Genomic DNA, 14,100 nt, shown 5'->3' with positions numbered 1-14,100 from the left:
CGCGGTTTTCATGGTCTCTTTGCACTTTCGTAGCTACCAAGAAGCTTTAGACAAAGATGTCTTCGTGACAACTAGAAGCCATCATCCGAGATGCTTGCTTCTGTAACACCCGTCCTTTTACACGGAATAGGCCGTTTATCTGAAGTATTCGTGTGCGCGTGTAAAATGAGAAAGCTGTCATGACCACGTTAAACGCCATCAACAAACAAGTAAACACGGATCTAAATTTCGCTCTCGTGACTCTGAATCCTGCGATCATCTGCTTGCCTATCAGCAGGAAAACTTGGAACCTGCGGGCGCTAAGTGCTTTGTGGCGCACCGTGTGGAGACAACGTCGCATGCAGAACACTGGTTCTAATCTCGGCGCCTACTGGCGAGTGCTAGCGGTGTCTCCGATAGCGCTTATTGGCGACGTGTGAATGTAGCGAGCGCACGTAAGACAGTGCAAAAGCGATTATGATGGATGTCGGAAGTAGGCCATGGATCTGCAGCTGCCTGGAAAGGAATCCGAAGGTGGATGCGCCGTTCGGAAGCGAGTAGGAGGAGTATGTTGCTTGCTGCAGGCGGATCCAGCCTTGCAAAACTTCCCGGCAACTGCTCCGCACGAGCGCCACTTTTCAAGTGCGGTAATGTGTGAAACCCGTCGCATTCCATATGGTAGCACAAATATATTTTGTGGCACAAGGTAACACTGACTGCGAGGATAGATTTGAACCTGGGTCAAACTGGCTGCGCCCCATCCATTTCATGTGGGCCCACAACCCTCACCATTCGCACTCTTGCTCTGTGTCACACGGGAGCAATTTGAAGAGGTCAAGCACCCGCTATAGCCACAGAAGGATTCACACAGGCTGGGCGAGAGAAGTTTTCTCCCCTATTTTTTTTTTCGTTGTACGCCGGCTTCTACTTGCACCTGTGCAAAACCCATCCCTCGCGAAATCAGAGTAGCCCCCTGACCATTCCCTCCTTCCGAAACCCACAGGAGCGAGAGAATAGTGGAGCTAAAAGTTAGCGTGCAGACTTGCAGGAGAAATTCGGTGTCCACAAGTCCAGAGGGACAAAGCAATGAGGTAAAATTATTTAAATTATAACTAGTATAGATACAAAAACTAGATGCACTGTCGTGCCTGGAGTCGACGATAACTTGATGCGTAAACCAAATACACGAAGTACAAGAGATTGCAAGGAAAATGAAAAAACGAATGGACGACTTGGAAAACCAGAGTAGACGGTCAAACCTATAATAGTATACGGTCTGACGGAAACAGAAGGTGAAAACAGTGAAAAGCTAGAACAAACTGTAAATAAGACCATTATGCAGGACACGCTTGCATTGCAGCCTATTGCCACAGAGCGAATTCATCATCTCAGTAAACCAGCGCATAACAAAACGAGACCAGTAATCTTTAGGCTTCTGGATTGTAGACAAAAGTCTATCATATTAGGAAAGGGGCGCAAGCTAAAAAACACAGGAGAGAGAGAGGAAGAACAACTTTAGTGAAAATGTCTGCAGAGTCGGTTAGGCTCCCTCCACGCAGGGAGGACAAGCTTCTACCGCGACGCGGCCACTACGTCAGTCTCGTGCATTGTGCTCCTCGAGGTCTTGGTTCCTCGCTACTTCCGCGGGTCCGAGAGGGCCGCCGCCTCCTTCCTAGGGGTGCTGCCCCCCTTCTCCTCGGTTTCGCGCGGTCGCTGCCTCTCTAGAGCTGCCGAGACCTGCTGGACAGCCTTGAGTTGTGTCTCTTTGTCATAGCTCCTCGTTGCAGCCTCTAGCTGCGGCGGGATCGTCGTCTTCTCGCTGGCTTCTCCTGGATTTATACTACAGTCCCAAAGGATGTGAGCCGCGGTGGCTCTCTCCTTCGCGCACAGTCTACTCACGTCACTCGCGTACACGATCGGACACACGTGCTTAGCTAGCTCCGGGGTGAGCAGGGACCCCGTCTGTAATTGCCTGTATAACACTGCCTCCTTCCGGGTAAGCCCCGGGTGAGCTGGCGGCGTAGTCTGTCTGTTAAGTCTGTACCTCTTCACTATTTCGTTGAAGATGGTCATTTTGTCCTTGGCACTGCACCGCGACCAACACTCCGAGTCGGCCGTGCTTGCAGCTGCGTGGTTGGTTAGTCCTCGCGCGGCCGAGTTGGTCGTCTCGTTGTGGTTCACGTTCCCACGTTCCGACACGTCACTGCCCATGTGGGCCGGAAACCACTTAATCACCACAGCACTTTTGCGTCCGATGTCTTCGGCCTTGCGCAGTATGCGCGCTGCCTCACTACATACCCTACCCTTGGCGTAGTTCTTCACTACCGTTCTAGAGTCACACAACACGGTAGTGCATCCGGGGTTGGAGACGGATAAGGCGATGGCCACCTCCTCCGCCCGGTGCACCTCTGAAGTCCGGATGCTCGCCGCGGTTTTCGTTGCACCCGTCGATGCCCCGACCGCCACCACCGCGTATGCGTCGCTGCTCCCTCGATACTGCGCCGCGTCCACGTAGACGGCGCCTTCTTCTCTGTCGTGGAGGTCCACGAGAATCCTGGCCCTCGCCAACCTCCGCTCTTTGTTGTGCTCCGGGTTCACGTTCCTCGGGATCGGGCAGACCCTGAGCTTTCTGTTGATGCTATCGGGCATAGGTACGTCTTTGTGCTGCTTGCATTCCCTCGGCTCGAGGCCAAGGTCGCGCAGTATCTGTCTTCCGGTTCTCGTTTCAGAGAGACGCTCGAGTTGCGCCGTTCTCTGTGCTTCGGCTATTTCGTCCAGCGTGTTGTGAACTCCCAGGGCCATGAATTTTTCGGTGCTCGTGATCCCGAGGAGACCGAGTGCCGCCTTATACGCCTTGCGTATGGTGGCGTCTATCTTGCTACGTTCGCTCGGCCTCCAGTTGTGGAAGATGGCCACGTACGTTATGTGGCTAACTGCGAAGGATAGAACGAGCATAGTCAGACTCTCCTCCTTCATCCCCGCTCTTCTGTTGGACCTCCTCTTGATGAGTCTCATTGCCGCGGCCGCTTTGCCCGCATCGTACGTACTATTCTTACTAAAACACAGGTTTGTCTATCGGGGAAGACTTCTGTAATAAAACTCGAGAAATGAGGAAAATGCTGTGGAATAGCGCCAAGGAAAACCGAGAAAACGATGACAGGGTTTCTTTGTCATTAGATAAGCTTTACATTAATGACCAAGATTTCGCTTGGGATGAGGACAAGGGGGAGAGAGTTTTACTTTAAAAAAACGCTGGAGCAAAGCGTCCAATCACACGAAGCCAAGCGCAGTCAAAGAGCTAACGTTATTGAATGTAAACGGGAGAACCATTTTAAATAAGACTGACGCGCTTGAAAATCTGCTCCTTGAACATAATCCTGACATAGCAGCGATAACTGAAACGTGGCTTCCGTCGGCTGTCTTAAATCACGAATTTGTGCCGCCCGATTACTTCGCCATTCGAAAAGACAGACAGACACGTGGTGGTGGCGTGGCACTGCTGATAAAGAAATCCCTCCCATACAAACCGCTGCCAAATGCGAGGGATGCTGAGGCCGTGTTCTGCAGAATTACCTGCAACAACACTGCCATAATTGTAGGCTGCGCTTACCGAAGTCCTGACTCGGACGAAAGCTTCATTAATAACGTACATGAGTTTCTGCAGTGCCACGTTCACAGCTTAAGAATTACCATCACGGGGGACTTCAATCTTCCAGAAATTAACTGGAAGAAAATACAATACTCATCACGTACTTCAGAAGCGCTAATTTAATGCTAAACTTTAACCTACAACAAGTAGTTGATAAACCAACACGCTCACACGGTACTGCAAGTAATATACTCGATCTAATACTACTCTCTGATCACTTCTTTGTAAACAAAATACATACTATTATTGTTGAAGGCATATCTGACCACGACATTCCAATATGTCACCTACCTCTGTCGTTTAGTACACAAAGAAAAGGTCTTTAGAAAGCACCATCATCGACTTTGCGAAATCGGACGACGCCAATGTTTTGACGTACACGGCACATGTATTCACAGATTTTGCGGAAATGGCTTGCAATCCTTCGGCAGACGCAAATGCCCTCTGGATTAAGTTTAAGACAGTAATACATGACTGCATTGAACAATTTAAACCGTTAACTACAAGAAAATCGTGGAAATACAACCCATGGGTAACGCGTGAGGTAATTCATGCCAAACGAGAAATGAAAAGGTTACGTCGCCGGTCTTTGAAGAAGACTAAAAATCAATCACTCCAGACATCAAAGTTGATTACCGCCAAGGCACAACTTAAAATCAGACTAAGCCACTCAAGAAAATAATACTTTAATACTACCCTGCCTAACTTCGTAGAAGGTAATCCACAAAGATTTTGGAATCACTTCCGCGCACGCAAGGTAATCCCGCCAGGACGACTCCACGACGAAAATGTTTCCCAAGCTAATGCATACAAGTACTTCCAATCGGCATTTACTGCAGATAACGGGTTTGTCCACCCCACCCCCAATAATTTCTACAGGTTTCACCATCGACTCACTGAACATAACTGACTCAGGAATATTTATTCTTGTACTCGGATAAGACACGAAATATTCTAGTGGCCCTGACGACGTCCCGAACGAATTCTTAAAGCGATACGCAGAATGGTGTAGCAGATATCCTGGCATTATCTATCGCTTGTCACTTTCAACCGGACGTGTGCCAGATGACTGGAAAAAAAGCAAAGGTAATACCAATCCATAAATCAGGTGACACAAACTCTCCTTCCAACTACAGACCGATATCACTAACTAGTACATCATGCAAGATACTAGAGCATATAACTTTAAAATACCTAATAACATATTTTGAAGAGAATGGCATACTAACAGCCAATCAGCATGGATTCCAGCACGGTATGTCAGCAGTAACGCAGTTGACTGAAGTTATGCATGACCTAGCACAGACTATTGACAACCGCGGTCGAACAGACATAATATTTCTAGATTTCAGCAAAGCATTCGGCTGTGTGTGTCACAACAAGCTAATTGCAAAATTGGAGACAATTATTGGAAACGGAAACATTACAGCCTGGACTAGAGATTTTTTATCACCACGTTCACAGTTCGCTTTCCATGCTCAAGCACCATCTGGTACAGTTCGTCACATATGGCGTTCCCTAGGGCTCACTCTTGGGGCCCTTACTACATTTAATTTACTTCAATGGTATCGCCACTAACATACCATGCAGCAGAAAGCTTTTTGCAGATGATTGCATTATATATAAAGGAATAAGAAGCTATGAAGATCATCTTACTTTGAACAGATGCCTTAATGAGATAAATGCCTGGTGTGAACAATGGCAAATGTCTATTAACATCAAGAAATCAGGGACAATGGTAGTAACAACAAGGAAGATTATGTCATAATTGACCCACTTTCTCAATGGTACACCCCTAACTAAAGTTCTGCAACACAAGTATCTAGGACTGACTCTAGCATCTGACTTGAAATGGAACAAGCACATTGCCAACATGACTTCAGCAGCCACACGTAAGCTTTTCTTCCTTAAAAGGTCCCTGAAATCTGCTCTTAATCATATGAAACTGCTATGCTATAAAACCTTTGTGCGGCCAGTATTAGAATAAGCCAAGACGGTTTCATTTTCTCACACAAATACAAACATAACCGAGGTGGAAAAAGTTCAAAGGAAAGCAGTACGGTTTATTCACAACAAGTACAAAACCACTGACTCGCCCACAGAACTCCTGGCTTCATCCGGAATGGACACACTGGTAAATAGAGCAAGGCAAGCTCGGCTAAAGCTCATACGCAACCTGTTGCACAACCGCTTTAACATAAATTCTTCAAAATACATTACTTTCTCTACGTCCCGTATTTCACGCCATAACATAACAAAATGTTAGTTGACTACCCTTGTAGAACAGACACATTTAGATACTCTTTTTTCCTTACTGCTGTTAGGGAGTGGAACTACCTCGAATCAACAATAGCTGATATAGAATCGCCATCAATTTTTAGTAACATGATAGAAAAAAGTAAGAAATAACTACTACAACTCTAGTCTTATGCAAATTTGTTTTTTACATTGTTTAGATCTATCTCTTATGTTAGGTTATGTTATGTTATGTTAGATTGTATTAAGTTATACATTCTTAGGTTGTAAATAGTTGTGTTGCATTTATATTTCACGAGGTTGTATTGTATCACAATTTATTGTATTTATAACATTTCTTTTCTGGTTAGAGTTGACTTCACTAATTAAATGCATAAAACGATGTCTTTCTTTCTGCATTTCTCTTTTTCCAGTCTGTACTGCGTAGCTACATGTAGCGTATCTAGTTTATTGTACTTTGTATACGCATGTTCTATGAAAAAATGCTGTATCAACGCTTACATTGTAAAAATATGCCCAACTGCTATGGTCTCGATAAAAAGACTGGCAGTATAGAAAATAAATGAATAAATAGCTCATGCTATATAACTAAAATGGCGGAAATTATAGCTACATAGACGTCATGATTTCGAACAACAATATAATTATTTCGCGGCACACATTTTCTCCCCTCCTACATAATTCAAGTAATATAGAAACACTTCAGAAAATAAAAGAGCGCACGACAGATGAGCAACCAAAACTGCTGCAGCGCCGCAACCAAGACAAAAGTTAAAAGGGTAACTTCTGCGGGTGCATTTCAGAAAAGACCGCAACAGAGTGAATCCATTAACGTGTTCATATATATTTTCATACGGCACAGTCCACGTAGCGATATACGAAGTGCGTAGGTGCTGCTGTAGAACACGGGGAGGAAAGGAGCTGTTTCCAAAGGCATTTCTCTGTATTATTTCGCTGTACTGTGGCCTGTTTTGGGAATTTCTTCAGTGCATTAATTCTCGTTCTCTCTACCCTGGACAGCATGGACGTTCAAGGCACGACGCTCTGCGTCGGTGGCTGCAATGCTGTGGTCGATTCCGGAACGTCGTTCCTCAGTGGACCCAAAGCGGAAGTGGAAATCCTTCACAGGGTCATTGGCGCTACGCGCACACCTGCTGGTTACGTAAGCACGCCGCAGAAATCTAACCACGATGACGTGAATTCATCCGCGCCTCGTAGGTGTTGACTGACCATTTTTGCTCTATTTTCTAGCGAAGCAGGGCGTATTCTAACACTTATGTCATTAAGGCTCCTGTACCGCGGTTCCAGTGTCCAGTTCTACAGATGCCGACAAAAAGTATCCGTGTTCTGTTCACCGCGATATTTGCGTTTTTTGCCACCATAAAAGAAACGGCGGAAAATGGCGCATAATTTTATGTCCACGCATTTTCCCCTTACTGGAAATAAATTCGCGTTATTATACTATTGTGAAAAGGGTACAATAAAGAGGCGAAGTAGCATAGGGGCATAATATCGTGTTTGATCATGCCAGTGGCATAATCATAAATTACAGTTGTTAATAGCAAGTCGTCACGACGATGTAGCAGCTAATTTGCGAACAGCCGTTAAGAGGGAGCTTTAGGCTTGAAGCCAACTCTGATCGTCCTATTCAAATACGTGTAAAACGCTGAAATTCCCTCCTTATACAACAGTTGAACAGATTTCAATAAATTCTATTGAGTTTAAAAGATAACCTAATCCTACCAACTACTGGAACCACATTGATTCAGCACTTCTACTTCTTAAGGATGATTGCCGAAAAATTGAAAAACTAAAAAAAATTGAAACAAAGCTTACAACTCCGTAACTCTGCGCCAACAACACACATTAGAACACAATATAGACAATATTTTAAACTATATTGGTCGGGTTTTGTAAAGTGGACAACTGTGACGTATTAGCTTCCAGCTGATCTCAGCTGATCTCAGATCTCAGATAAACGAGGGTGCTAGTTTATTAAGAAGCGTATGGAAGACATTCGACAGAGGACCCCTTCAGTGGGTCATGTCGAAGACATAGCTAGCGCAATATACGAGTCCACAAATCGCCTTGATTTTTAACTGTGTGTGCCGTTCGTGTTGGCACCTATATTTTTCAGTGCAAACGCCCTCCCCACTCCGGGGAAAAAGCAACCATCCTAGCGGCCTATGCGAACTTCAAGACAACAAAGCCGGATTGTAGCTACGTTTGAGACGCGTTCTATCGTATAGTTTCGTACTCGCGACAACGGTGTTTTGAAGAAACATTTTGAGGAGGTTGAAGTTTCACCTTTACGAGCGGAACCCGATAACATTAAAAAGACCTTGACTGCTTCTCACCCTTCCCGGCAACCGCAGGTTATGCAACCGTAATGCTCGCCAGGAAACGATAGCATTGACCTGTATCCACGAAAGCAACCTTTCTGGTAGAAATGCGGCCTTTTGGTTGGGCCGATCCAGGAGGAAGCGTACGTCCACGCCAAAACAATCACATCATTTTCACGTTTCTGTTATTGTTTGAAACTGTTAATATTTAAGTCTCAGAAGATTTACCATAAGATGCATGCGCTGTCGTTGTTTTGCTTCATGAAATTTGTTTGTGGGTTGCCATTCTCGAAATTCCGAGGAATAACTTTGTCAAGAATGATGGACAAGAGATGAGCTACTTAGTGATAGAATGGTGTGGCAAAATAACAGACATATACCGCATGTCATACGGCAAGGCGTGGCATATACATATACGTAAATATCTACGAAAATTTTCGCTCAAGGGCCAGTCCAGCGACGCCGATACCGGATTTTCGGCAACACGGAGCCCTTAATGCTATCGCATTTACACTGCTCGAGCGGCTCGATGACGCACTCGCGAAGAGAGGTTTTTCGCATGAGTTAGAGGCTGCGGTGACTGCGGGCAGCAGCTTGGTGTAGAGCTGGAAGCAGTATAGACGGGCCCCAGTGCCAAACCAGTATGACGGGAGAATAGCGAGAACCTTATATTCCGATGCGTCATGACATTTCTGGCGCCACTGATCTACGGCGGTAAACGAGCGAGCGAGCAGCCGGCATTCCTTGGCTTATAGGCAGCGAAATTCTGATAATACTACGTGTCGCTTGAGAAACATAGTGCAGAAAGGGAAGAACAGTGTCCCCTTAGGGAGGAAGTTTCGCCTCCCTATAATTTGCGTTGGGCCCTACGCAGTCATTGCATTCGGCTAAAACAGCACCAAATTAGAAACCAAGCTAACGCTCACGTGGATCTCTGTCGGTGGTGCATTCTCGGAAGGGACGTGAGGAGCCGCCGTACTGCTGTAAATCAGTCATCGCGCTCAGCCAAGAAGTCAGCGCTGCGGACAAGTTGCGTCAAAAGGGGCAATGACGAAGGCAAGATTGCAGATGAAATGCCAGAAATATGAGCTTGAACAAATGGAATTCCGAAGCTCTTCTACAGTGGCTGGCTTTGACTTCTCGGCAACGGCGCGGATTTCGGCAAGATTTGGAAGAATGCACTCTTTCGAAACGACGCGCCTTAGGATAGTAACCTGGAGCACGTAAGTGACGCTTCGTAAAATTGTATTACGACCTAGTGGCTCTGAGAAACCCAAATACGTGCTGAAGTTGATTGAGATGAAACTCAAAACTTATAGAGAAACCCACATTGGTGTACAAGTACCAAAGACTGATGTGCCGCGAAAGACATCTGGGAACAGTGTCCAACACTACCTTCAACATGTCAGCGCTTTGGAGAAGCCTAAAGGCATCGCGGCGAAATCATATAACTCGTCAGTCGACACAATGGCCGTTTTCGAGCGTCTGTTTTCAGCCATTAGTGCCTGCCAGTACCTAAACCGCATATCCAGCCAAGAAACTAATTCCGCTCCATGAAGGCACCCTTATCAATTCAAAGTAGGTGCATAATACACGAAGTCTGTCCACTTTAGATGTCCAAATAGACGCAGTTCACGGAAACATGATATCGCTTCTTATTGTTCAGTTAAAGAGCCATAAACTTGAAGCTTCATTTCAATTCTCGGCAATATTTGTTTAAATAAACGATGATAAGCTAAATAAAATATGTGCTCACAACAGTCTGCTAATTTTCTTTTTCTTTAACCTACAACAATTATTATCAGTATCGGTTCTGTCGATTACAAATAAAATAATTTCTCCGTTATCCAGGGCAGTGTACCCGCCAGCACACAAATCGCTTAACAAGCGACAAGAAGTAGCTTGGCGGCGACTTCAGACTAACACCTACCCAAACCCCGTAGCCTATCACTACTACTACCTGGACCAATACCCTAATACATGTAACCATTGCAAGAAAGAAACGGATTTGTTCCATATTATGTGGCCGTATACGTGCCCAGCGGAAAATCATACAAAGCACGAAATAAGTAATACTGAGCAGTGGGAGGCCGTGTTGCTCAGCTCCGGCCCTGACCGGCAGGCCAAGGTCATCAAGAGAGCTGAACAATCCGCCTGGGCCCAGGGGCTCGTGGCTGCCTAACAACAAGGTCACCCGTCAATTCCTTGTTTTCAAATAAAGTCTTTACTCACTCACTCACTCCATTCCCATAACTTTAGATACGAGCTCCTAAGGTAGCGCTTGCACTTAATTGCGCACTTCAGGCCAGAGCTGTCCAGCTGTGTCTCGTCCGCAACAAACTGAAAAAAAAAGTTATCATCGTGTCAGCGATGAAATTAAATAAGGCAGTTTGAAGAAACGCATGCTCCGCAAAATAGCATCGAACTCGGCGTCCCCCCATCGCAACACTGACGCGCGTACTAACGGAGCCCGAGCGCTAAAAGCTGCAGTTGTTCGCGGTGCACCCATTGCGGTTCGAACCGCTGGGCACGAAACAGTTTTATGTCAGCAAAAAGGGCGGCTGGAAGAGACATGCAAGATACGCGGGGTATCCGGGATTCGCGAAGTGCTCACCTTCTTTGCACAGGGTAAATGGGAAGTGCGGCACAACCCGTGGCGTACTGCGGTGCAACGAGTCTACTGCGCACGAAGGCAGTCGTAAACCATTAACAAGGTTAAAGAAGTGTGACGATGCTCCCCAGCTTCTCCGTGTCTATAACGGGCAGCTGATACATGCTGCACACATCTCCGGCCACTTTTCTTATTATTTCCTCTATAATCGCCTATCACAGAATTAACACAAAGCACTGGCTACCTCTCGTGGTAATCGTGCTGTTAAGCTTTTCGTGGTGAAAGGGAAAGGCACACAGTGCCGCGGAGACGCTGCGCTGATATGAGGACTTCATTACAATTTGAATGTCCATCCGTGAGTTACCGGCGCCAATCTCTAAAGCTCCTACGAAAACGAGGTGACATTGGTGACCACAAGAGAGAGAGAGAGAGAGAGAGAGAGAGATCATTGCAGCGCTGTAAGGCAGTCAAAACCCTCAGTACAGGGTCCAGGGTCGGCGCACATCATAGTTGTCCTGACGAAATCAACTAGACACCGTTGGTTTGTAGACTGCTTCTTTGAACCAGCCACTCGGCGGTGGTGTTGGTGGACAGTTCAGTGGCAGTATGGGAGAAGAATTGGTCTGGGATAGTAGCCTCAGAAGATGCGTGAGTCAGTGTGATGCGATGTGATCTGCGTCCACGTGGTGTGATGTGACGCATGCGTCTATGTGATGGCATGCCGGAGCTTGGCGCGTCGATACTTAACCTGTTCACATCCGCGCTGTTATGTGCCAGACGCAATTCGCGCTTCGGTGTTCCAGTTACGCTGCGCTTACCCATGCGAGGCACACGCACATTACTCGAAGCACAGGCGCGCAGTTGAGCCTCGAACTACGCGATATTTCTTTGCTTCGTACCAACTCAGAGTGTTGTCTCGGCTTGCTAGGCTTTGTGCAATGGAGCTGCGGTCACCATGGTAGCTTCGCAGCGCGTTCTCTGCAGCACAAAGCCTAGCGAGCGGATGATGCAATTTTGAGTAGTGCAAACTGGGAGGTTTTGGCGCCATCTGCCATCACTCCTTCTTACATGGGCGCTTGTGTGTGGGGCGGACGTGAATTACTTCTTTCTTCAAAACTGAGCTTCACGTTTTTACACCCATTCATTTTTTACGCTTGCAGTACGAGGTCGATTGCAACGGGATAGCCAGCTTGCCACCAATCACTTTCAACCTGAACGGCAAGTCCTTCCCACTTCCAGGAGAAAGATACACCATTAGGGTAAATATGCACTGTTTATTTTTATTCCTTACTTTCTTTAGGGGGTGGGTAAAGAGGAAAAGCTCCAAGCGCAAATACACCTAAGCATGAGCGACAGCCTACCAAGTCATCGTCTTCCAAAGAAATTCTGGTTAATTCTGCCAGCTCATAAGTTGATATTCCACTACGTACCATCGACTTCACAACTTGGATCCGATTCTACGGCTCCGCCTTCCGTCAGGACTAGCGAGAGCTGAGGAGACGCTACTCTGCCGCTTGTGGCTTGGCGTGGCCTTCACGAATGCGTGCTCATTTCGGATCGGAATGGCCAACAGCCTTGCTTGCGATAACTCTAGCTGTGAGGAAACAATCGCGCACTTTCTCTGAGTTCCTCGGCTTCAGCGCGCCCAGGAAAGAAATTTCAAGAGTGCTAGATGGTATTGACAAATGCCCTTTGTTGGAGGAAAAGGTCCTGGGACATTAGCTGAGACCGTCCTCAGCACAGAAGGCTTTGCAAGCGTTCTTGCGCTTCTTGCGGAGGACTCGTCTTGGAGACAGACTTTAAACAGGGGCGTATTCTCCTTTCAATTTTATACTTTATTTTTCTTCTTCCTCCCTTATTTCCTTTTTATTTGCAACATCCTTTTTCTGTTATCTTTGATTCCCGTTACCCCTTTTCCCCAGCACAATGTAGCCAGCCGGTCTGAGAACTGGCTAACCTTGTCCTCCCGTCTATTTCTCCTCCTCCTCCTTCTCCTCCTACCTTCGACAAAAAAGATTTTTTTTTTCATTTTTACGCGTTCTGCACAATCTCTTGTTTTTATTTATGGAGCCATTCTTTTTTTATTCTTCTTGTACTTTTTAACCTATGACGTTGGAATGGTTACTTTTGTACATTGTTATTTTGCTTGCTGAATGAACTGTATCTCTTGTCTTTTTGTATAACATGTACACAACCGTTTCCTATTAGTTTTGCGCAATACTCTAATATATGTATAAAATGTTGGGTGTACATTACTGTACTATCTACTTGTCATGTATATATTTTACCCATTTAGTCCTTACAGTGACGCCCCCCTTACGCCTCATAAGAGGCCTGTAAGGAAGTTTTAAATAAGAGATCCTTCCCAACCGCACTGACACGCGGCACTTTTTTCCAGATCCCGATCGAAACCGGCGGTGTTCAGTGCTTCACGCGCATCTCCGAGTCGGATGCGTCGGGAGCACGCCTCTGGATCTTAGGCGCCACATTCATGCAGGAATACTACACAGTGTTCGACAGGAACCAGAACCGCGTCGGATTCGCCACTGCGGTCTAGAAGTGCGTCGTCGCCGCCAGCGTGCGACACTCTTGCGGCCCTCCGAAACGACGGCTCTTCACTTCGATCGTGAACTGAATAAAGCATGCCTACTGTTTCTACGGCGTCACCCTACAGCGTATATGGCTGGCGATTCGTCTGTCCGTCCGTCAGTCGCCTGAACGTCGAAAACTCCTCCGGCGCAACCCCATGCACATGCCCGAAAAAAGAGAAAGAAATGCACGCAATTGGCTGCGCCAGTAGTGACGTCGTTGCTCTCCGTCGCGGCCGAGGACGCGCGCAGCATTTTCTCACCGGTTCCGAAATGGGTAGGCCACGCGTCATATGTACACCTGAGGAGCAGGCAGCTTTCGATCAGCAAAACCGCGAGAAGAACTGGGGACGAGCTCGTCTACGCATATATATATATATATATATATATATATATATATATATATATATATATCCCTGTCTCTCTTAATTAATCATCCATTCGCCATTGTTTTTATTCAAGTAAAGCACATGAATAATGACGCCCATTTTAGCAATGTAGTTACCTACCCAATAAAGCCGACACGATGACAACGATGAAGGCACAGCAGAGTCGCCGGTGGCGTCCGGGTGACAATGACGGTAATGCTGACGTTAGCCTGACGCCGATAACGAAGGCCACACGACTGTGACGGCGATAAAACTACGACATCACGACGACTCTTCATCGACTGAC

The 14,100-nt window shown here is 46.5% G+C and overlaps 1 protein-coding gene across 1 annotated transcript in view; it reads left to right on the top strand.

The window, feature by feature from the left end:
* The window catches only part of LOC142592746 (lysosomal aspartic protease-like), a 62,824-nt gene extending 49,229 nt beyond the window's left edge, over positions 1-13,595 (top strand). The window contains exons 6-8 of the mRNA XM_075704424.1: positions 6,905-7,046; positions 11,998-12,096; positions 13,236-13,595. Of these exons, the coding sequence (XP_075560539.1) occupies positions 6,905-7,046; positions 11,998-12,096; positions 13,236-13,394 (400 nt within the window). The 3' untranslated portion in view covers positions 13,395-13,595. The remainder of the gene's footprint in view (positions 1-6,904; positions 7,047-11,997; positions 12,097-13,235) is intronic.
* The last annotated feature ends 505 nt before the right edge of the window (positions 13,596-14,100 follow it).

Source organism: Dermacentor variabilis, chromosome 1, assembly GCF_050947875.1.
Source record: "Dermacentor variabilis isolate Ectoservices chromosome 1, ASM5094787v1, whole genome shotgun sequence".
Taxonomy (NCBI): Eukaryota; Metazoa; Arthropoda; class Arachnida; order Ixodida; family Ixodidae; genus Dermacentor; species Dermacentor variabilis.
This window is presented reverse-complemented; position numbering and strand designations above follow the sequence as displayed.